Source organism: Rhopilema esculentum, chromosome 5, assembly GCF_057945365.1.
Source record: "Rhopilema esculentum isolate cy_ngs chromosome 5, ASM5794536v1, whole genome shotgun sequence".
Lineage (NCBI taxonomy): Eukaryota > Metazoa > Cnidaria > Scyphozoa > Rhizostomeae > Rhizostomatidae > Rhopilema > Rhopilema esculentum.
The window spans coordinates 8,355,868-8,380,417 of NC_142819.1; the positions used below are offsets into that span (position 1 = coordinate 8,355,868).

The window sequence follows — 24,550 nt, forward strand, 5'->3', positions numbered from 1 at the left end:
CTTTCTGGGTCCATAAAGCCTTGATGATATGCTTTCCCTTGATCTATAGTGGAGAACCATTTGTTTCCGGATAAACTGTCCAACGTGTCCTGAATTCTGGGTATTGGATGACGGTCTGCTGTTGTTTTATCATTTAGTTCTCTGTAGTCAATACAGAGCCTCATTGAGCCATCTTTTTTTCGGACAATCACACAACAGCTACTATATGGCGATTTTGATTTCTGGATGAACTTGCGATTCAGGAGATCCTCGATGTATCTCTTGAGTTCAGGGTACAAGGGTCTTGGGACAGCAATGTAATGTTTCTGCACCGGTGTTGTATCATTTAGTATGATCTTATGTTTGAGGCCCTCTGCGCAACCTACATCTTGGCTACTTGTGCAAAAGGCATCACGTTCTTCATAAAGCATCTGCTGTACACTCCGTTTTTGCTCTTCACTCAAATGATTTCCTAAAGTAACTTTTGGTATCACGTCCGTTGCTAGCTTCTCGTCAGCCTCTAATTGTCTTTGACTGGTCCTGTATTGCTCATTCTTTGTAGACTTGAGTTCTTTTGGATTTCCTTCTTTATCCATTTCATTGTGATCTTTGAACTTCAACTCAACTGGTGTAACTGACCTAACAGGTTGCAGAAAACCCATTTCTGTACGTCCTTTCAAAGTGATGTCATGTGCACTAGTGTTAATGACATAAATTCCCACCTTGTCGCAATTTTCCCTTTTCAAAGTGAGCAAAGACTCGTGTACTTCCAAACCAGAGGGGAAGCTTAACTCGTTATCGGGCTCAAACAGCATAGGTGTTGGTCGGCTAATTAATCCAACTTTGCTGCGACATGAAATCTTCACTGTACTGCCCTTTGGAACAATAATGCTTTTCTTGCCTGTTCTAACAGTGGAAAATATTGGTGTTGACTTGCTGTCAACAAAACTCACAAAAGCATTTAAATCTGATTGTGACGTCTGAAAGAAACTTGCTGATAGCAGCGAGATAAGGTTAGTCTCATCTGGGACTTGTTGTTGACTTTTGATAAGTTCTTCGATTACATTGTACCCAATAATAGGCTGCTCAAGTTCGAATTCAGTTACTAGCATTGGTACTTCTACTGCATCTACATTTGAATTCAGAAGCTTGAAATTCATCTTAACCCACCCACTGTATGGCAATTTTGAACCATTGGCTGTTGTTAGTTCTAACTCAATGTCCTGATCAAGGAGATCTGCGATATCTTTTATCTCTGACTGTGGAAAATGTTTTCTAAGCTCTTTTGAACTCACGATTGATACTTGTGCACCCGTGTCAAAAAGTACGGGTAACTCGATACCATTCATACTGCACTTGATCAAACATTTTCTACCCACTAGTTTCGACAGTTTTTCTTGTCCTTGAGGCGTGAGATGGCTAACAAAGACTCTATGATCCTCACTGTCACCTCTTCCATGCTCAACCCTTTCAAACTTATCGGAGAGTTCCTGAATCGCTAGACAAATCTGTTTATGATTAGCCCAGTCTTTTATTTGACATGCCTTACTACAATATTTTGATGTTTCACATGCAGCACAAATAAAAATATTTTTGTGTAGTTGTTTGCAGCTTATACAATGGTGGGACTCTACATCATTTGCCTTGGCTACTGGCTGTCCCGTGACAGCAGCCGGGGGCAGTTTTCCTGCCACGGTCCATTTTTTTGAGGGCAGTTGTAGGCAAAATGTGCACTATTCCCGCATTTCCAGCAATGAGTACACTTATCTCCAAGGCCTTTTTTGAAACATTCCTTGCATCCCCGACGGTTTTCACGAGGGGGTCTTCCTCTCCCTTGAGATAATATTCTATTATCCTCCCCAGGGGACTGAGCACGACTGCGGCTAACATCTTGTTTTAGAGAGGCCACTTCTGCTTTTATCGCTTGGATTTCGGACAGCAATTTTTGAGCTAGTGGTGTTTCCGCTTCTTTGTCCTTTTTGGGGCTCTCAGCTTTTCCCTTTGTGTTTTGTTCCAAAGAGACTTGTGCAACTTTTGCTTTTCCCTTCTGGCCTATTCCTAATTTGGCATTTCTTTCTGATTCTTCTGCACCAGCGAGGTTTAATTGTTGAATCAATTCAGCATCTGTAACATCTGGGCGTTGTAGGTGTGGTCTCATCCTCGTTCTGAGAGTATTGCTAAGAAGTCCAGTCTCGATTGCATGCAGAAACATGGACTGACACTGACTTGTATCATATTTTAATTTGCTCCCCTCCTGCTTTGATGCAAAAATTATCTTTTCCCGCAAATTTAGGGCACGTAGTAGAAAATTTTGAGGATCTTCCGTTGGTGACTGGGCCAAATTTGCGAGGCTAGCATATAGTTCACTAGCATTTTTCTCTTGATAGTGGGCGCGAATAATTTTCATTAGAGTTTCCAACCCCATTTCTCGCATCGCCTCTAAATAATCTTTGAGGGGTATTCCCGGCAGAATGCATTTTATGAGCCCGTCAACCAATTCCTTTTCGGAATAACCGCGCTCTTTGCCACTTTCCACTTGTCTACTGAGGCTCAAATAGGACAACTGTTCTTTTTGCCCCTGGGCCCCCACTGTCCCGACAATTCTGAATTCCCTTTTTAGAATTGCTTGCAAGCCCCTGTAATTTGTTTCAGATGTCGCCTGTCCATTCAAATCATTATCTATATGAACGTCGCCCCCTGCCCTCATTTTGACAGCACTCAATTTATCAGTCAACGCTTCCATCTCTTTTTGTTGTTTTTCCTTTAACAGTGTTACTTCCTTCTCCAAATCCTGTCTAACGGAAGCCAGTGTCTGTTGCTTATCTCCCCCGCTCGCCATTGCGCTCCTTACCTCAGTAATTTGTTTCAGAATATCCTTGAGAAATGCTACCTTTTCTGTTTCTTTGCATTTCTCCGTTAGTTTTTCAATTTCCTCGAAAATCAATTTTACGGTTGCGAAACGGCTTTTGTCCAAATAGGTCGACTCTGAGATTGTCCCTAATTTATCGCAAAATTCGTGAAGTGTCTCCTTGCGCATCCCTGTCAGTAGACCATGACATTCCAATAATAAATCATCGATTTCCTCCCCAGTTAGTGCCATTTTGATACTACTAAAATACACGAAAACAGTCTCGACTATCCGCAATGGCACAATTTTAACGGGCCTAACGTAAACAAACGCAACTGAGAGATCGAGAAAGACACAAGAAAATCAGACTCAAGCCTCGCCAACAAAGCACGAAAATAATCATAAGAGAAAAACAACAAATCTTGATACGATATTGCCAAATAATTGCATCATTTCAACTTCTGTGTTCTTCTGGGTGGCTTCTTCTTGAGAACATCAATTTTGAAAGAAAAAATTGAAAAGATTTGCACTTACAGTTACTTGTCACGTCGCGGTCACCAGAAATGTGGCCCGGTTCGAGTGCAAATCAATTAGCTTCAAGCAATAAACACACAAAACACGACATAGTTTTCCAACGCAAACCTTTAATAAAAAACCAAATACTCTTTACAACTCCTCAACTTGATTCGAACAGTCCCTCTCAACTAAACTAACTAAAAAGTCCTCTTCCCGGGGGTAAGTCAGTTCTTGTAATAATGGTTAAAAGGGGGGTCTTCGGAGAGGTCCTCACAATTTTGCTCTTCAAAGCGACCTTTACAGTCTACAGGAATGGTTCATGTTGTTGCACACTGAGAAAGGTCTTACGAATGACAAGGAAAAGCACTCCCTTAGGGCCACATTTAAAATAAAAGACCATATTCTTGAACGTGGAAGTGCTAGATTCGTCAACAGCAACTACCGGCAAATGTGAAATGAAGAAGGTGGAGGGCTTCGCTGAAAGAAGAAACAAGCGAAGATCATCAAAATGTAATAGATACAAATTCAACACCAGTTAAACTCCATGGAACACGTAGCAATGTGCGTTTTCATGTACCATACTGTAAATCAGACACATCATTTAGATCCTCTGTTGTACCTAATGCTCCAAACATTTAGAACTCGTTAAACCCAAATACTAGAGACGAGAATTCATTGAAAAGGGCGTTAGATAGAATGAACTAAACCTTTTTAAATATTAATAATTCGATTATTGCGAGCATTTTAGCTATGTGGTCTTCTCCCACCCAACTGACGCAGCAAGCCTCGACGGCCTTGCTCCATAAATTTTTTCTCGTAACCTCTCCTATTCACTGCTGGCTTTAGACGAACCACCCAATTAGCCCCTCATTAGGAGATCACGCTGCTGAAATCCTTTTTTTACCATTGATTAGTCAGTCACTAGTTTTAGTTTCCTTAATTATTCTAACCTTTGTACGTAATTCCTAAGTGCGAGTTAATGTACAATACTATCAGATTAATAGATAGAAGTTCCGTACATCTGTAGTGTGCAATACGTCTGTCCGTCCGTCCGTCCATCCATCCGCCAGTCCGTCCGTCTGTTACACTGTACTGCAATCAACCTTTTCATTACTTAACCTATACGTTTTTCTAGAACCGTTTCATGATTGAATTCTTTTTACGAATGTGATTTCGAGTGAGCAATGAAAGAAATCTTTGCATATAAAAAAAGTTTTTCTGCTTCTAAGAAAGTTGCATTTCAAAAAAAGAATCTTGAAAGCTGCTGATGTCTTACGGTCTCAGATATAGGCAGGCACAGTGTTCAACATCTTTGCAGCTTTAGAATTATGAAAACTTATAGATGTTTGTGTAACAGTAAAGTACCTGGAGAGTCGCTTGGCTCCTTATGCAGTTCTTACGTCGACGCCACATACCCTTTTTTCATTTATTCCAAAGGGGAAAGCAGGGTTGTCTGCATCTAATACTCTATTTTTTGTCTTCAAAGATAGATGCTTCGAAATGAATTTCGTTTACCTTGTTAATATCATTTACCGAGTCAAGCGTGACACGGACACTGGGTTAGCCAAATCGTCCGTTTGGAAAGAAACAGCCTATCCTTGAAAAAGCCACCCCACTACCTACCGTATATACCCAAAACAACATTTTTCTCTGTAATTTAAACTTTTTTAACATTTCTATTTCACAACAGGTTTATTTCGTGCCTCCAAATAAATTTTCCCGAAACCATTTAAGTGACTTTATTATCACAGAGATGGAATTGATTGCATTTGGATCTTGATTTAGGAAGTGATCAGAATAGCCCTTTATCTTGATTCATGACAGAATCTATATTTTTCACTCAAATCACATATAAATGATAAAGAAGCATTTTACTAGAAAAGTCTGAGTTTGAAAAAGAAATCAAAATTTGTATCACACGACGTTTTTTCAATAATTTTAGGATTCACAAAGATAAATGGACACTTGGATGACTGTGGAAGAATGCTAGGCCAGGATAGGGTGCGACACTCTCCAAGTGGGGTTGTGCTTTGTGTCTGCCCCCCTCCCTTCTGATTAAAATCGTCACGTTTAGTTTGCTGCAAAGACATCAAAGAAATATAGTTCAAGAAAGCTCTTGGTTTGACTTCTATTTTACGTTCATACATTATTTCCATCCATAAGTTAAGTAAATTTTCTTAAATAAACTATTAGACAGCCTTAAAATAAACATATTCCAAAAAACAGACATATTTTACATTTATCTCACTAATAAGTACATTTATCCCACTCATAAACGCAAAAAACAATGATCGTCGTTTCATCAACCTGCTAAAATCATACAAGTATAGAGCAATATTTATAAGCAGGCACACGATAGAAGTGATTAAAGCATTCAAACATGGGCGTAGGGGAGGAGACTTAATATGAATCTTTCCCGAATATCATAGCTATACTGCTCTAATGGAGCCTAAAACACGATAAATAGTGCCTGATTAGAGGAGCTACAGCCCTCCAAGCCCCTATATATCCTACAACTATGTGCTCAAGCAATACAGGAGGGGTTGCCAAAACAACATTTTACATTGATACCCCGTCTATACGAGATTAAGAGAATCGGATCTTAATTGCATTTAGATAGATATGGATTATCTCCATTTAATGTCACCGATTTTATATGATGATGTTTCACACTTCATAAATGTAACATCACAAAGCCAGTTATGCTGAAAGTCGTTGGTGAAATATAAACACTTCTTATCTCGACCCCCCCCCCACCCCGGGTAGAAACCTTATACACCCCCACCCCACCACCCCGGGTAAAAAGTTTCAGTCATCAATATAAATGTTATGGAAATTACTTGTTGAAAATTTTGATTTTCAGACAATTTTATTTGTCAGACTTGCATAAAAAAGATATCGAAGAAAACTCTAAGAGGATTTCTGTTTCGTATTAATGCAAGTTGTTGTAAAATTTGCCAAATTTAAGACAAATTTAGAAGATATCTTAAAAATGAAATCATCATTCTTTGACGGCATTTGCCGTTTGCACTTTTATTATTTAATGTCACCGATACCCAATTGCTTAAAGTTTCTCAAATAGAATATTCGCTTTATTCGTCAACTAGAACACAACGTTAGCTTGTGAAACTGATTCTCGCATCTTGTAGCATTTTTCTACATCTTGTCTGGATCTTTCTACATCTTGTCTGGATTTCTACATCTTGTCTGGATCTTCGCGTATCTGCTTTAATTCAAAAGATTAATACATAAAATTCTGTCTCTGGAGTGGCAGAATATCAATTGAAAATTCCAGCTTTAAATGACCAGTGAAACATTATTTCAGCAAATAATTGGCACTCAAATTATCGGCAAAACCAATGAATGAAATAACATCATCGTGCTCGAGGACATAAGAGAGTCTCTGACTTCCTTAAGGACTAAAGAAAATGAGTTATTCTTTCAAGATGCATAAACGTTGACAGGTAGAACTACTTAGCTTTATCAAAAAAGTGAAGACCTAGGACGCCCGTTTCCCTTTACTGGTACACTGTCCAGTAGTTGAATCAACTTAACGAAAAATTCCAAGTTTCACGAAATCTTACCAAAGTAAGAGAGATGACTCCGAGGAATCTGTTTAATTACGTAATAATACGACTAAGTCCTGAAATCTATCTACTTTGTATGTACAATCAATAAATTTTGACATAAATTCAGGTCATTTGTTATAGCCCATCCTCATTCAGGTTTGAATATCTTGCTTCCTAGGGAAAAAAGAATTAGTTTACAGAATGTCATGCACAGATGCTTGCTTATTTAAAGAAATCACAACGGGTAAGTTCATTTCGGTGCCTTACAACTGTTGAATGATATGTTATGAATGAATTTGCCTAGAACAATGTTTAGCTTTCTGGCAACCTAAAAATTAGATTCGTCAAAGGCAACATACAGGTGCATACAGGAGCCATTGACAAATAGCCAATCAATAATTGTGATACAACACACATGCTTATTGGATGGCCAATTAAAAATGACAGATGGCTTCAGCCAATTTAGCATCTGGCGATCGTTCCACGGCAGACAATTGTGCCGTTGTCACGTGTACCGTAGGAACTCCTTCAATGTTTTGTCAATTGTTCTTAAAATACACTTTAAAATGGTTTTAAAAAAAGCAAACATTTCACAACATACTTCTAAAAGCTTTTTTGTCTGACACGCCTCATGTTTTCCCATTGCTAACAATTAACTCTAGAGTACTGCTAGAATATCAACTTAATTTCTGCCTTTTCCTGAATAAACATATTTCTATATAAAAACAAGATGAAACTCTCCCTCAGTCTTTACATTAGCCCAATTCGCAAAGGATGCTTAGAAGAATTCGGTGATGTGGCCCAAATACGCTTAAAATTCACAGCTTACCAGCGAATTGAACTCGTGCGAATCAACGTCGGGGGATCTTTCTGCTCCATCGATGATTGTTCGCAGCTTGTAAATGGTGATAGTAATGTTAGCAAGCAGTACCGACAGAGCAAATAAGGCCACCTCTAGTATAAGCGAAAAGGAAAAGTGCAGGAAAACTAGTTTGCGCTTGTCATCTTCTTCTTCGTTTTTGTTTCGCCGCATCTTTTCGACTTGTAATATTCGAAACACGATGCTAGCTAGGGTAAACATCGTCGTGACAATCGCAAGAACGACAATCAGCTTCGCCTACGGGAGAAGATGATAGTTCAAACAAAGCGATGAAGGATATAACAGACAGGCATCCATCACAGTTGCAGAAAGAGCATTGGATTGCGGACCCCCTCATGAAAAAACAGTAGATTCAAAAATACCTTATTATTAAGATGATATTTTATTCTAATTTGAATGTGATGATTATGAGATAATCTTCTGACCAAAAAGCATCGCTGCCTTGAAGTTTTTGCAACATATTAAGTCTTAAAGCTGTTGAAATATTCTATTAAAAGACTCCTTACCAAACACCATCTTTTACGGATCCTTGGTTTGTAAACATAGGTGAGTCCTAATATGCCAGCAATCGCAGCCTGTAAAAGAAAGGATTCATTACATATTTTGTCGCCCTGATAGATACATATAAACCAAGACAAATTCCATTGAAACCCTACACAGAAGGTAAGCCATTCCAGTGACGAAAAAAACATAAATCCACGTAGAAGATTTTTTGGCCTAACTACTAGAAATTCGTTCTAGTATATTAACCATATTTATGCAATTGGTGTGAATTCTGTTTGTACACAATAGTCAAATCTTTAACTTTTCATAAATATCAATAATCGTAATTTTTAATAATCTTTTAGCATTCTGCATATTAACTAAGCGTTTAGTCAAGGCAGAAAGATCAATTTATTGAAATAAATGCTTGCTGTTACAATAAGTGCAAGTCAGTACAAGAACCTTTTACGTTGTCATAGGTTCTATAATGTTTGAGGATGTCAATTTTTACAATATTTTAATATTTATGTTAACGCTGATATCATAAAGTACAAACAGTCAGCATTAACTGAATCAAAGAAATCAGGCTTTCAAACATGGGCTGGTCAAGGCTGTATTTAAAACCATTCAGTCCTGTGAAAAAATATGCTAGAACGAAGCAGTTCGCGCTGTTATTTTTTCTTTATTTATTTAAAGGCAGTCTGTCCCCTCCATGATTGGCTAATATGAAAAATAGGTCTTCCCACCTTAACGGATAACAAATTACAATGCTTGCTTTGGCAGGCCTAGCTGCGGTAGTGGACGACATTTAAAACTGCGAGCAAAAAGCTATCGGAAATGTCAAGAAGATTTAATTACTGAAATTGAATGATGATAATGGAAGCATTTCCTTTCGCTGTTGACTTATTTGTCGCAGAAACCAAACAGAGAGCAATAATTTTCTAGCCACAGCTTCACTACAACGGGAAAACAGGCATTTGATTCGAAAGCTCTGTAATCAAAGTTGCCTCTGATCGGTGTTCAAAAGTTTATTCATAATCATCATGAGCTATTCTCATTGCTCTTTCATGAATCCGGTTTATCCGGCTATTACTTTCCCTACTGCAAAACATCCAAATAAGAGGACAATAACTAAAATGTGATAATATGAACGTTTTCATTAAAAGAATTCGCTTCGATTCGTTCATATACGAAGCAATCCTGGCTAGAGAGTACATGGATACATGTTCTGATCTCAAAATGAAACAGAGTATTAGCATCTAAGATGGTTGCTAAGAGAGATGTAACTTTGGCTGACAGCTTAAGAATAAATGTCATTAATACCTAAATTTTAGTTGTAATGTGATTAATCTTGTAGTTGTAATCAAGGTCGATAAAAATTAATTTCAGCAATAATATATACCGCAAATCAATGAAAATGAGAAATTTTGCAGCTTTTGAAAAAAAGTCACAATAATACATCCCTCAAGCCGGTTTAAGAAAAGAAGGTCAAAATCTAAGAAGTACATGCCATTAGCTAGCTACTCGTCTTGCTGGCTTTCCGCTAAACATTGTTTGCGTAATTTTGTTTTACTTTGGTTGCTTTCTTTGTTCTATACAGCAGTGGTGCCATGGAGGGGGCTCAGAGAGCTCAGACCCCTTGTTAAAAATTTAGAGATTTTTTTGGGGGGTGGGGGGAGGGGGTGCTCAGACACGTAAAAGACAAAAGCGGTCACAGTTCGAGTTTGGAGGTTGCGCTTTTTGGAGAGAGATGCATGTTGCTTCGAGGTTTTCTTAATAAGGGTCCAAAAGAACACGATGGAAAATATATACCCAGGTGTGGATCGAAATAGGCCAATCAGAAAAACCCAAGCACAATCGTGTTCTTTCGGACCCTTATTCTGACGTTTTATACTCCGAGGAATGTCAGCCACGTTTGACTGAGACAGACTAGGAAAAATTCTGTGGAAACCCTTCCTTATTTTGTGATGGAGAATGGCTTACGAGTTGTTGAATAAGGCTTATCTGGGAAGTAAACATGTTTTGATAGAGGGATACATGTTTCTCTACACAATATCCATCCTTGTCTGAAAATTTGGGTCGTATTCATGACCCAAAAGGTTTATCTATACTAACACAGCTACGTGTTGGGTTAAGTAAATTGAACTTTCACAAATTTAAGCATAATTTCAGAGATACGTTGAACCCCTTGTATGCAATTAATGACGGTATTGAGGACACGGAACACTATATCTTGCTTTGCCATACTTATTAAGCAGATAGACGGGATCTTCTCAGCAGTATAAATGCGATATTGTTGCTTCATGGTTTGATAAGGCTCTCAAATGCAGAGTTGTTGGATGTCATCCATGAACAATTAGCTTCCGATTCAAATGCGAAAATCTCAAAGCAACGCTAGCGTATACTCATGCCGCTAAACGTTTTGAATAAGAAACAAAAAAATTTAATTCTTCTCTCTCGTAATTTCTCGTAACTCGCAATTCTTTTTTATTCTATTTTTTAAAATCATTAATGTATTAAAAAAGTATCATTTTGTAGTTGTGTTTTAGATCCATATTGGTTTTAGATCAACAGGGGGTAGTCATGATATTTTGCTCCTCCTGGTATTGTCTTGGTAGTGTTGTACAATAGTTCGTCAGTTAGTAATTCGTTATTGTAAAGTTTTATATGGGATAAAAAAATTTACTGTCTTGCTACTAAATTTGCCCATTTCACGGTTACAACTCTTTCAAGAGGTAATTGTCATTGTTGATGTTCTCTGCTTCAGGAAATGCCGACTGCATGGTCAAAGATTAAGATGATTAGAAACATAGAGAAATTGAATATTGTGAATATAGGAAGTAAGAGAAGGTGCTATCGGCAATTGAAACTACACATGGTTTTCCTTTCCGATGCAGGCACTGTCATTTTTCGTGGGAATGTGTCTGGCCTGCCTTGCCTAGTCCGGTAAATGAGGAGGGAAATTGTATCAAGGGGACCGGTTGTGTCCTTACGCCTAAATGGGTTTTGCTCTAACAAAGATCGATTTTACTCATGGAAGCAAGTTTTGCCGCAAGAGAATACGTTCTTCACCAAAACAGACGTTCTTGCAGCATAAAGTAAGCTTTTCTGCAAGCGAGTACAATCATTGCCAACATTATTTGGAACACCCAGCAATGTGTTTTAATATTTTTCAATTCTTTTCCCGAATATTTCTATTTCCTCACGCACACCCTTCTCCGTTATACAAGAAAGTGCTCCTTGGCGTAATATAGAGAATTCGTTATAATTTAAGGAAAGGTTTTGGTGTACGAAGAACGTTTAGCAGCCATCGCATTTGTTTGAATGTCTTGTTTTACGTAGTTTATTATAATTGTAATCTAAAACAAGACAGTTTGTAAAGCTCTCTGTCTAATTATGTTAAAATGAGATGAAATGAAGGTTTCTCGACAAATAAGTAAATTTCTTCTATTGATGCGAGAAAAAATGATAAAATGAGCATGATTGTCGCAACCACATGACGTCACTTGCCTGAATATTCGAAAATCTTGACACTTTGTTCAAGAGCTGATATTCGAATTAAGATAAACTAAGCAATTATATTGACATTAACCATTCAAGAGAGCGCTTTTTTCTAAAATTAAACATCGAGTGAATAGCCCAGGAAACTACTAGGATAGTTATTAGACATCGCAATCTCATGCATACTTCCTAATAACGATGTGATTTAAAAAGGGTTGGTATGTTGTTCTAGTTATAATTAGTATCATCTACGACCAACAGAGGAAATTATCCAATATGAATTTGCCATATAAACACATTGATAGGCTGTGAAATATTTGATTCATGAAAGCCATAAAGCGTATGGAAATAGGTTAATGCGTAGGGACAAAATTAATGGCTCTAAATTTCCTGTAGAAAAGATTGCCAGCCAACCCTGTCGGTATATTCATTGTTAAAATGCCTTAACCGATAAATGACTTAGAATATACATGTATTGAAAATTACGGTGAAGTTTAGATGGTGTCTATGTCCCAGAAAGTTGCAAAAACTTGGGAAATTTCCAAAATTATCAGAATTCCAAAAAATGGAGGCACCCTAGCCTCAGACACAAAATTGTCTCCCTGGGAAAATCAGATATAAATAGAGATATTCTCAAACTCAACTGAAACAGAAGTTTAAAGTTAAAGACCTTCGTTAAATTTCCTATCACATTCTGTATAAGACAAATGGCTGTGATCTGTGATACTTCTTGCATTTTTTAAACTCGATAATACAAAATCCAATTTTCGGCATTCCGTTGTTTTTAATCCTTTACTACAAACCACGAGCTTTTCTGTGCTTAGACTAGGTCAATTCAGTTGAAAAGGTTGAAGAATCTCGGTTTTTTGTCTTAAAGGTCATTGACAAGATGAAATTTCTCGTATCTTATATCCGAAGTCATTGGTGTAATAAGATGACATTTCAAAGCGCCTTCCAAGGAGATAGCCAATAGATTTGTTCCACTTTTGTTATAACCTGTTCATCCTTCATAGAGCCGGAGCACATTGGAACAATACACACATGTGTCTTGCAAGCCGTTTCAAAAAAGATATATTTTACTTTGTTTTCAAGGCGCATGTTTCCTCAATCAATTGACCTGACCTGGGCAACTTCTCAACAAAAATAAGCAAAATGTTTCAAGCTTCTTGTAATCCTTAATTTCTCCTGTGTCAATGAAAACAATGAAAAATGTGGCTGAAATGCCACAGTACCTACATTAATTGTTCATAGCCCCGAAATAGGGACAGCAAAAAGTACGGTGGCTTGGGAATAAAATTCCTAGAAAATTTTCAGAGTTGGCAAAAATAATTTCAAAAATAACGATATTAGATGAAAAGTAATTGCATTGTGAGCTATTACAGCAAGAGAATCTTGGCTCTTGAAATTTCAATTGAACCAAAACTCAAACAAAATGAAAATTCCTAATAAACATTTTTCAGTTTTTCGCCATGTTATGGCATGCGATTCTATCCCCTGAAAAATTTGGCTCATTTAATGCCTTCCCAGAAAGAACATTTTTTGCATTCATGCCAAAAATTGACAGAATTTTTGTGAATGTATCCCTTCAACTATTGAGTGTACCTCTATGTATGGTTTCTGAGTATCCCTTGGGCCTTGGGTTTCCAGGGACCTATCATACATATGTAGCTGATTGACGGAAATTTCGAGTCAACAAATTGCTGTACAAGCACAAAGATTTTTGGGGCTTCTTGGCCGGACACAGCAATTCAAATTGTTGTTAAGATTGAAAATTGTTTGGTATTAGAAACCTCTTAGCTATAAACTAATTAAAGGGTTGAATTGGATTGACCTCTCGCATCAAACACAGCCGCCTTTTGATCCAAGGTTTCCTAGTGGTATAATGTGACTGCTTTGGCGACCATTGTATAAAGCCATATGAAACGTTTTAAGAAGTCTCATTGACGTTATAAATATACAGCTGAAGAAATGTATATAAATTTCAATTATGCTTTACTGTTGCAAGCACACTTATCAACTATTTTACCAATAACTAATATATCACCATTTTTGCCTGGGTAACTTGTTTTTGATAACGTGTAAAGATTGGAAAAGGCCTACAAGCGCTCAAATTATTGTGAAACTGAGTCGAGTTTTAGCATCTTCCTCAACAAAGCAATGTAGTTTGCTTGATTTTCTGAAGGTGTGGATGGTAGATCTTAGCTTCAAACGACATAGCTTGGTGCGAGGAGTTGGATTAGTGAAATGTGAATGTTTTTCTTAACACTGGTCAATGTGTATTTCTGAAGAGTTTTACGTGCAATCTAGATGGGATATGCAGGGAATGAACCTTGTAAGCATTCTAGACCTCAATTAGCCATGGCACTTTCTTCATGCAAGATTTTGATGAAAAAGTAGAGGTTGAATCACTATCTAAAGGCTTCCCCGAAACGAGATTATTAATCACACAGAAATTCCTGACACGCGATAGGCCTAGCCTATTTGTGCTTGAGACCAAATACAAGATCTAAAGACATATTAAAACAGACGGGGGTTCAAATTTGCACCGCCATTTAACGTGCAACATAGAGGGCCTAGAATAAAGCATAATCGACACATTAAAAGGTTTATCTAATTGAACAAAGCGTAAATATTTTACACCAATTCAGGTCAATCTCTTAGCATAGGTATCCATCTACTCCAGTTCCCCCACTGCGTACACTTTACTACCTTTATCAGTGGTGTTGATTGTGGATGTATCAGTGGCGTTATTGGCAACATTCGTATTGCCGTCAGCTTGTCTGGAAAATCAAGAATCTTGAAAGGTGTCTATAATTCCTGCTTCTTCCCGCACGCTCATTTGTTATAAGTGCAATTTCATATGAACACGAGCCTCATGTTTGGTCGAAAGTTAAGAAACAAAATTAAGAACAAGCTCAAGCTGAGCTATCGTAAAATGTAATTATGAACAATGTTGTGAAACTCTATCAACAAATTTCAGTACAGAAAACGAGGAGATATTTGCAATCTATGGGTGCTATTTCAGTGAATTTCAAACTTGTCGGAAAATAAAGGATGGCTCACTCACTTAATAGGCAAGTGTTTACACCCTAATAATTTAAGAAAAATCGGACAATTCAGTCCAAACTTCCGAAAAAAGTTCAGAACAGCCAGCCTGAGCTTTAGTTTTCTGATTCTTATAAAAAAGAAAGCGTGTAGTTCGCGACAACTTATACAATATGCAGATAAAGTTATTAAAAAGTTAACATTTACCTAAGTGAAAAAGACCACTACCTGACTTTCGCGCTTTAATGAAGAACAAGGCGTCTGTTTTTAATGAATTACATGAGGTGACGCATTTGGTCGGAAGATTTATCAAAATGCATTCTGGTATAGCCAGCGAAGATTTAAGCTGTTAGATTAATTGCGAGAAAAAGTCCTCACAGGAATGGCCACTGTTACCTGACGCAACTTGTACAATGTTCTCGAGCCACCTATTGTTCAGTAGAAACATCGTTTGCATTGCTTGGCTCTGTTGTTTTCAGTAAAAATAGCACTGTTATCAAAAAGAACACCATGAAATACTTCGAAATACACAAAAGCAGTTATATATTTCGAATGTCGCTCCAGATACGGCTAATAAAAGGCTTACAAATAGATAACTTTTATTCTGGCTCGGTTTATAAAGTTACAAAAACAGAGACCAAATTACAGAGTATTGATTCGAAATATCCTGCACTCATTCAGTTAACTCTCTCTAAGGGGACACCTCTATAAGACGGACACCTCGTTAAAACGGACACTCGTTTGAAGTATGTTCGTACTCTATAAGACGGACACCTCGCTAAGACGGACAGCGGACGCAATTTCTTTGTCCACAACACACACAAAACCTCAATAAACCGGACACTGATAAAACAACTTTTGTTTGAAAACACTGATTTGAAGATAAATGCGCTTATTACAGAGACATATCCTATGTCGCTGGCTTCTTCCTTTTCCGAGATTTTCGCTCTTTGTTTATGTCGACCAATTTTTTGCAAAGTACCATTTGACGCAAGCACATGCGATTGGCGATATCGTCTACGCGAAGAAACATTGAAGAATCAGACCGAAAGTGCGAAGAGAATTTGTATCGATATTGACAGTAATGACGATGAGGATAATGAAGAACATGAAGAACATGAACAGACAGTCAAAGTACCATCTGTTCGTGCTGCTACTCAAATGGTAGATAACTTGACGCAATTTGCGCAGGATAATTTGGAAGACAAAGAGCTTGTCATCCTTTGAAATCAGCTGCAGATTGCTTCAAGAAAAAATAGTCCAGCGTCTCAAGCAAAAAAACATTACTGACTACTTTTCGTGAACATTAGTGACTACTTTTTTTATAACAGTACAATGTGCTAACAATGCTTTTCAAGTAACAACAGTGCCCTTTTGTTTGAGCTCCTCCGCAATCAAAAACAGCAATTTTCTATAAGACGGACACCTCGTTAAGGCGGACACTTGCACAAAGTCCCGAAGGTGTCCGCTTTAGAGAGGGTTAACTGTATGGCCATTGCTTAGCCAATTCATAACACATTAAACTGATTTTGCACATTTAGTGGTATTTAATGATGCTTTTTCCAGTTATGAGATGTAGATGTAGAACTCTATACCAATCATTTTTGCCACCTGTAACGATACGAAGCTACTGTTGCGCGCATGCATCAATTCAACAAAGTTGTTGAAATTCAAAAAAGCTATTGTCAATTTCTGTATCTTTTCAAAACGCCTTGATAACACCATGTAACGATTTATTCTTATAAATCTATAAGCTTCTTTCGGCTTTATTTTTAATACTTAGTGCAAAACAAAACACTAAACCTATGATTTTATAAAAAGGGAAAATGTCCTTCAAAATGAAGCAGAACTTTATTGTAAAACAAATGGTTTAGTATTTAAGGATTTCTATGAATGGTGCTGTTATGGATCTCTGAGCTGAGTCAATCTTGCCACAAGCAAGTAATAAAACTCGCTCGTCTGCCAAATTGTTTAGCTTTAAAGCAGATGTGTGTGCCGCGATAAGAAAGTAGAAAGTATATTGTTTGTAAGTAATTTTACGTAGAAACACAAGAAAAGATTGTTTTTTGTTACCATAATAATGGCAAATAGTTCAGCGATAAAGACAGGTTGTTTTGCAAACTGGAAACAAGGATAACCCACATCACTTTCTAAAATACAATTATTAATCCAGAAAAAGTATGAAGAAACCAAACATAATATTTCGTGGCTTCAAATAGTCTAGCAACGAACAATCTGTTATATGGTGCATTGAAATTCTTTGAATGGGGCAATATCTAAAAAATTTAAATAAAAAAATTAATCAACGTGGTGAGTATCAATCAAACAAAGAGTACCATTAAAATTGAACTAGGAAGTATGCCTTATAAGTCTCTACCCAGTTTTACAACGCTCGTCCAATGGATTAGTATAGAGTTCTAAAGTGTGACGTCACCAAAATCCTATTATTAGAATTTTTGAATTTTAACCACATAAAATAAAAGATCACCATGAAATAACTCCAGATATGCAAAATTAGTCAAATATGTCCAAAATCAGTTGAGATATTGCCAATGAAAGATTTGAAGTTTGCTAACGAATCACTGTTACTTTCGCTCTGTTCATAAAGTTGTGGACAGAGACAATATTACAGAGGTTTGATGGGGGAAAGAGCCATATCTCAATACACGTGGCCATATCTCGGCCATTAATTCGTAACACATTTGGCTGATTGTACATATATAGAGGTATTTTATGATGCTCTTTCAGGCTATGGGAGCCAAATCCAAAAATTCTAAAAATAGATTTTTATGACGTCATCACTTTGAACTCTATTCTTGCCAGATTTTAGGTCACGGGCGTGTAGAGGATGGGAGGGATTATTATTTTTCTTGTTTACACACAATACTCTATCAGTTAACAAAGAAAATAACTAAAACATTAATTAAAAGAAATACACTCATTTTTTATAAGGAACTGGCTATAAGAAACGAGTACTGGACAGTCAGAAAGAATTAAGAAACTTTAGTACTCGAAGTAAAAAAATTACGAAACTATTAAATCATGATAAAACTGAGAACAACGAAATTTTGAAAAATCCAAGAACATGATCGCCCTGATGGCCTAGAAATTAAGACACAAGGGATAAAAAACTACTCCCCACGTCCAAATACATCGTCAGAACGGAAGCGAATCTCTTGACGTTATTAAAAAGGTCACGAACATTTCATAACATCATTCATGACATCATAATTAAGAAACTCTTAAAAAACAATTGAGTATTGAAATTTCCAGAACATTAAGAAACTGGAGTACTCAACATCGACCTTTGTTTCTTATAGAAGAAATGAGTATACAACTGCTCTTCCAAGGGGTTGCGTTTGCGTCGCTCTGCCTCAAAAACTCCCTTAATCTTACTTAAAAGGAACCCAGTGAGGCCGAGCTTCTTATTTGCGTTAGGAACTCGTTCAAGGTACTTGTTCCAAGGTATTCGGAAGACCTTTCGAAAAATTCAAGACGAAGCTGTGGAATATCGAAATCATCAGTTTTTCTTGTATTATACTTCGAAATATTCGACATATAGAATTTATTTTGAGGTTCTCTGGGCAAACCATTTTTTACTTTCTATGTGGTAATTAGCTTATCATATTTTAATACACTGCGTACACCGAGCCAAGCACTTTCCAAACAGCTGCAAACAATATTTGTGCTTTGCGCGTTCGATTAGTCCGCGTGCCCTATCTTGCAACTTCTGTAGAGATTCCAATTTAGCAGTTGACGGACTTCCCCAAGTAACATTGCAATCCCAAGTAACATTGCAATCCCAAGTAACATTGCAATTCCAAGTAACATTGCAATCCCAAGTAACATTGCAATATCTCCAATGGCTTTCAATTAATGCTTGGTAAAAAGCTGCTAATTGTTTATGGGAAAGGATGCTTTTGGGCTTAAATATTTCCTTTAAACCGCTTTTATATTTCTACATTCATACTCTCATCTATTATGAACTCTGCCTAACTTTTCGTCTTCCATTTCGAGGTAAGGGAATTCTTTGACTCTGTTCAGGTGTCTTTGATGTCCTATCAACATAAACTCAGTATTTATTTAGCATCTATTTTGTCTAAATAAGCTTTGTTTTGCCTTTTCCAAGATCTAGTTCACCCTTTATGTCATAAAAAAAAGTTCATTGATCTCCGTTGAGACATTAGAAATATTTGTGTCATCTGCATACTTATTAGGTCTAAGAGTCGTCCAAGCATTGTTCAAAATAATTCATATAAATGTTGAATAGTAAAGGACCCAAACAGAACCCCTGTAGTATCTCGCATGGTACTACACCCCTGTTTAACGATTTACTTCTTCAAAACAATACTTCTCCCTACTGGCAAGGTATGAAACAGCCGTGTGCAAGATCAGTGACACCATTGATTATTAACTTCGACATCAGAAGATCATGGTCGACGGTAACAAACGCTTTTTTAGATCAAAAATACACTTAAATTCCTTTTATTCTCAATAACGTTCCTGAACCAAGCCTCTGTCATGTTCAGTATAGTATCGATGTTTGCGTGTTATGTATTTTACGAAAGGCCAAATGGTAGTCTGAAAAAGACCATAGTCTTACATGTGAGAAAAGAGTTGATCATGAACCCATTATTCCAGCAATCTCGACAGTATCCAAACAACAGAGATTAGCCTATGGTTTGTCTTGCCCCTGGTCTTGCCAGTTTCCAAAGATTTGGAAAAATGCCAGCGTCAAGGAATCTATTTAGTATTGTTGTCAGAGGCCCACCTATGATCTTCACTACGTCTTTTGGTATTTTTCCAAGTATTTTATCTTGACCTGGTGATTTTAAAGTTTTCAGTTTGATTTCTATTGTTTGACATAAAATACCTCAACATGCTTACCTGCCTTTGGGCAATATGTGACTTTTAAGCTTTATATAGCTGTTGCTTACTTATTTTTCCTTAACTTCTGCAACTTTCTCAAATTTCTACACAAAAGAGCTGCAGTCAGGGTAACATCATATATGAACAGATTGTGCGATATTTAAAGAGTTGCTAAACTGCGCTTAATTCCCTTTTCAAAGCTAACTTTGACGGCGAATTCCTAACTTGTACAACACGCTTCTTTAGCGTAGTTTCACGGATCACCTACGCAAAACTGTTCTTTGATCAAAACCCTGCGGAGTTTGTCTTGCTGAGCACGTGGGAGAAAATGTGACTTTTTTGGCTCCATACGCACTCTCTCTTCCAAATATATAAATTATTAAACAATGTACCAGAGAAGGAACGTAAATACTACCAGTTGACATATTATCTTACAACATCATTGAACGAGCGTTTCCACGGAGTTAGAGCTTGAGCGGACACTATTATACGTATGAAGAATCTCAAATTAGAGCTTCAAGTAAGAAAATCAACCATCCCTCTCTCCCCCTAGGAAAATTGTTGAAGAAGTAGTCGGGAAAGGAAATGAATGATAGAAAAGCACAACACAAATTCTGGGTTTTTCCAAGTAGTTTTGGCAGGCATTATAGGTGATTAAGATTTTTAAGTGAAGTCACAAAGATGTTGAGTAAATAATGGTTGCGACTAAGAAATATAATATAACGTTACTAATTGAAATGGTAATAACATGCATCTAATAATCACTATAGAAACCAAGTCAGCTGCACATCAGCTTTCAGTTATGAAACAACACTATTTGTACTATAAAAGAATAAAGAACTTGAAAACTTCTTTGGTTATTAATATTTGAAGGATATTCAAAGGGTATAAGGAGTGCTGAAGCCAGGCCAAAACCTTGTGGCCTTGAATCTGCCAGTAAAATAGGAGCATTTAGGGAAGATATAAATCCCCAAACAACTTTTTGAAGCTGAACGTATTCTTTAAAAAAGCTAAACTCAAAAATACTATCTTAAACTTTTCTTTGATTTTAGTCCTCAACCATGGGCTCCGACGCAGGTTGGAAAGAAGGTGGGGGGGGGGGTCAATGGAAGATTTAACAATCATAACAAAGGACTTTGAAAAAAGCTCTATTGTTTTCCAAAAAAGTGGGGGGGAGCATGGCCCCCGGCCCCCTTCGTCGAAGGCCCTGCTAACATTTTTTGAATACCAACTACTTTTTAGAAACACAACAATATAGCATATAAATAACTTACAACACCTAATTTTAGTCACAAGAAGCTCTTCTTCCTATTATGTCAGTCAATTGGAAGTGAGTAATTTTCATCCCATATTTAAAAAGTGGATTTTCGTGCAATAAGGATGAGGGTGATCAACACTATGGCTTGGTTTGGTTATCCGGGCCCACACCAACGGGGGGGGGGGGGCGTAGAGGCCATGCCTCCACTTTTTGCGAAGCAAGTAGTTTTAAAGCAGTAAAAGGGGAAAAAGCTTTGGCCCCTTACTTTTGGTAGCCTTGAGCCCCCACTGGCTTTCTTGTTTGCCTAACACTCTCAAAGGCATGCAAGTTCGGAAAACGCCAAACAATAGCATATGTTTTCATTGCAAGAGCAGTTGGGAAATAATCGAGATGAAACGGTGCGGCTAAGTCACTACATGCCTGTATAACGAGCAGACTTCTTTTATCTCAGAGAAAACCTGAACTAATCTCCTCCCATCCGCCCGACCCCTATTCCTCTGTGACCTACCTGGGGTGAAAGGCTGTAAAATTTTCTACTTTCCCTGTTGTGCTAGCTCGTAGCTGGGGTACTAGGCTAGCTCTTGGTAATAAATCACGAGCCTACAGCATTTTACTCTTACGACAACGGGGGGCCACGGCTCACTAACTTTTTTCAAAACAATATAGCTTCGCTGCAAAATCTTTTTTCGTGACACTTTGATTTGCCCATGGTCCCTCTACTTTCCAAATTGCGTCAGACTCCCTGTTAAACCTGAATTTCTTTACTCATTAACGCTTTTGCTTAAGCATAAACAATTTATCCCTTATTTGGGGCGATGTCTGCAGCTAAATCCTGAGGGATAGGCCCGCATTTTATAATCTGTGTTCGTCAATACATAATTTATTTCAGTAATTCAATTTTAACGAATTGCGGTGAACAGGAAAGAACCACCATCAATAGATTATACAATAATTTTCGCTGAAATTATTCATACTTGGCAGTGCGCCCCGTATTTCTGTTATTGTGGCAGATTTAGATACTTCGAGTTGCTGATAATTTGACACCAACAAGACCGAGTACAGATATGCACGACCCAGCAGCAGTTCTAGGTAATTCCACGCGGGGCCCCTCAGCCCTTAGTTTTTTACAAATTACATATTCTATTAGGTGCAGGGCCCCTTCAGACTACCAAAAGGGCGGGGGCTGGAGCCCTGTGCAACCATGAATTTCTGCTGAGTTTTTTGTAAAGCTTCACCTGACGCAAACCTGTAGGCAACTTTTAATTTTGATGAACCTTAGCCTTGAAGGCCATCAAAGTCTCTCAAAAGTACCTTACTGCCAAAATGTTTTTGGCAAAAAATATAGCGTTTGTTAGGCCCAAGTTTTATGCCTGCATCTCCAAGGTTTTATGGTTAAATGCACACTTCACATCACTTTCTTTATGGTCTTGGGATGCGAGTTAAAATCATGGCGCTTTGCCTGGGGTTGGCTCGAGAATGTCTTTTCGGAAAGTGGACCGACAGCATTCAGACAGGTGACCGAAGGGACAATACTATCAGAAAGCTTTTTTGGCGACCAAATTAGACATCGTAGATAGTTAATACGGAAAAAAGGATTTGAACAATTATAAAGAATTCATGGGTTGTAAGGATGTGAGGGAATATGCCGACTGGACGTCTTTCATCTTCCCGAAGCTAGTCGCCATGGTCACATTCAAGGATGCCAAACCCTTTCCGTGTTAATGATTATCCATTCTTTCATTTGATGAACAGAATGGTAAAAAATTTCCGTGCGGTTATCACGAATACGTTAACACGAAATCATCGTTTATCGTTTCAGTGTTTATTTTAGAAGTTTTGTTGAAGTACGGTTAGTAAGGAAGGAAAGGAGCGATTAAGTTTTTGCCCGTACAAGAAAAGGTATAAATGTCTTTAACGTAGAACAAATGAATACCATGGCTTAACGTTCCCGTGTGTTAGTTTGTTAGAAGACTCTCTTTTCAATCCAAATGTTTCCATTTTTTCCCACCCGTTACATTCATGCTCTAAGTATCCATTCAAATTGAACCAATGACCAGGCACGTATTTTGAAATTAAGTTTATGGAGAGGTCAGGATATCCTGTTATACTATTAGAGCGGTGGGTAATACGAAGATTGGTGAATTAATCCCACAGACCGAGGTTAATTTCCTTTGGACAGAGATTTCTAGAAAACAGTCTACATGTCATGCGTTTCTATAAACAATTTAAAAGGTGAACAATTTTGAAAATATACATTCGCCATCCGTGATCAAATGCTACTTCTCAAAACTTACACGAATGCTAAAAACTTGTTCCGTAACGACAAATCTATTGTAAACTCTGCGTGAACGGTTGACAAACAACCATTTTATGGATAAAGAGGATAAATTTGAGAATTAAAATCTGAAACTTATTTGAAACTTAAATTTTCCGATAATTTAGGAAATTTACCTCTATAATGGTCCTGTTGAACGTTATTTGACCCAATCATATTGTTGTAATTTAGGAGTGTCTATTTTTTTGTGCAATGCTAAGCGGCGACTAGATATATTAAACAAAAGGAATTTAAAGTGAAAGACTGAAGATAAATCTGTACCTGCACAGTTGTATTGTAATTCAAATGTTTACTTTGTTAAATAGCGCATTGAAATGCTCTTTCTTTTTCAATTTTGACGGGGAGTGGACGATAAATTTGCAAAGACGCCTCTTTCTTAAAGTAAAAATTTGGCGTTGTAGCAAATCCGATCTAGGAGGTGATCATTAAGGCCAGGGTTCGTCATTAAATTCTGAGTATTCTCAAGAAAGCTATAATACAGAACTCCCAAAAAGTAAAATAACCTTACAGATTAAATAACACCTCCACTGTTTATAATCGTTGGGTTTCCAGACCAGGGTACCTTTGTAGTGTAAAACTTAGTAGAGATAGCCAATTCTATTCTAGCGAAATTGAACTATCTACTAGTTGATAAACTATTCCTTCCATATTATCGATAGATTTAATGAATTGCAGGAATGTAAAATTATACTGACATTCATTTCATTACTTGGCGGAGAAGGCTACATCAGTACCGAACTATCAAGATAACTTACGATTGTTAATTCAAAAACTTACCAGAACGCCTTGCCAGACAAAACACAAAACCTGCTCGATTTCAACAACTTTGAAATAGCCAAAAGACAGCAACTGTGAAATTGTTGTTAATGTGCCGACCAGCAAAACGGACGTTGCTGCCGTACGAAATATCACGACCTTCGGGGCGGCATTTCGTCTTTCTGAACTGTACACATTTTCGATATCGCTCATCTTTGACTGCAACATGAACACGTTTGTTAGATTCGCTGCTTTAAAAGCAATTTGCAAATCCGTCGCAACACGAGGCACTCGACTATCCTCCACGAACCGTTCAACTGACAACCTGTCAAAACTACTCTATCTGTCCTCAAACACGAATGCAAATAACAATGGCGGTGACGTCAATTGTGATGTCAATGATTCGCTTGAACCCGCAACATATTCTATGGTCCGGGAAGTTGGAAACAAATTTACTAATTGAATTAAAACCCTTTATTACAGCTGCCCACAATTTTGCTGATGAGGCTTG

General features: G+C 37.5%; 1 protein-coding gene across 1 annotated transcript; it reads right to left on the minus strand.

Moving 5' to 3' along the window:
* Window positions 1-5,457: 5,457 nt before the first annotated feature.
* On the minus strand, window positions 5,458-24,383 carry LOC135689682 (uncharacterized). Its single transcript, XM_065206996.2, has 4 exons — window positions 24,061-24,383; window positions 8,299-8,367; window positions 7,742-8,029; window positions 5,458-7,086 (listed from the first exon to the last, which is right to left on the minus strand). Exons 1-4 carry the CDS (start codon window positions 24,265-24,267, stop codon window positions 7,048-7,050), a joined length of 603 nt encoding a protein of 200 aa, XP_065063068.1. The 5' UTR covers window positions 24,268-24,383; the 3' UTR covers window positions 5,458-7,047.
* Between the last annotated feature and the right edge of the window lie 167 nt (window positions 24,384-24,550).

What these genes read in the sequence shown, in the direction of transcription:
- LOC135689682 (XM_065206996.2), bottom strand. Translation starts at nt 24,267, where the DNA reads ATGTTGCAGTCAAAGATGAGCGATATCGAAAATGTGTACAGTTCAGAA. An exon ending in TCCGTAAAAGATGGTGTTTG is followed by an intron (nt 8,030 to 8,298) that starts GTAAGGAGTCTT and finishes CTTCTCCCGTAG; the next exon opens with GCGAAGCTGATTGTCGTTCT. An exon ending in CGCACGAGTTCAATTCGCTG is followed by an intron (nt 7,087 to 7,741) that starts GTAAGCTGTGAA and finishes TTTTTTCCCTAG; the next exon opens with GAAGCAAGATATTCAAACCT.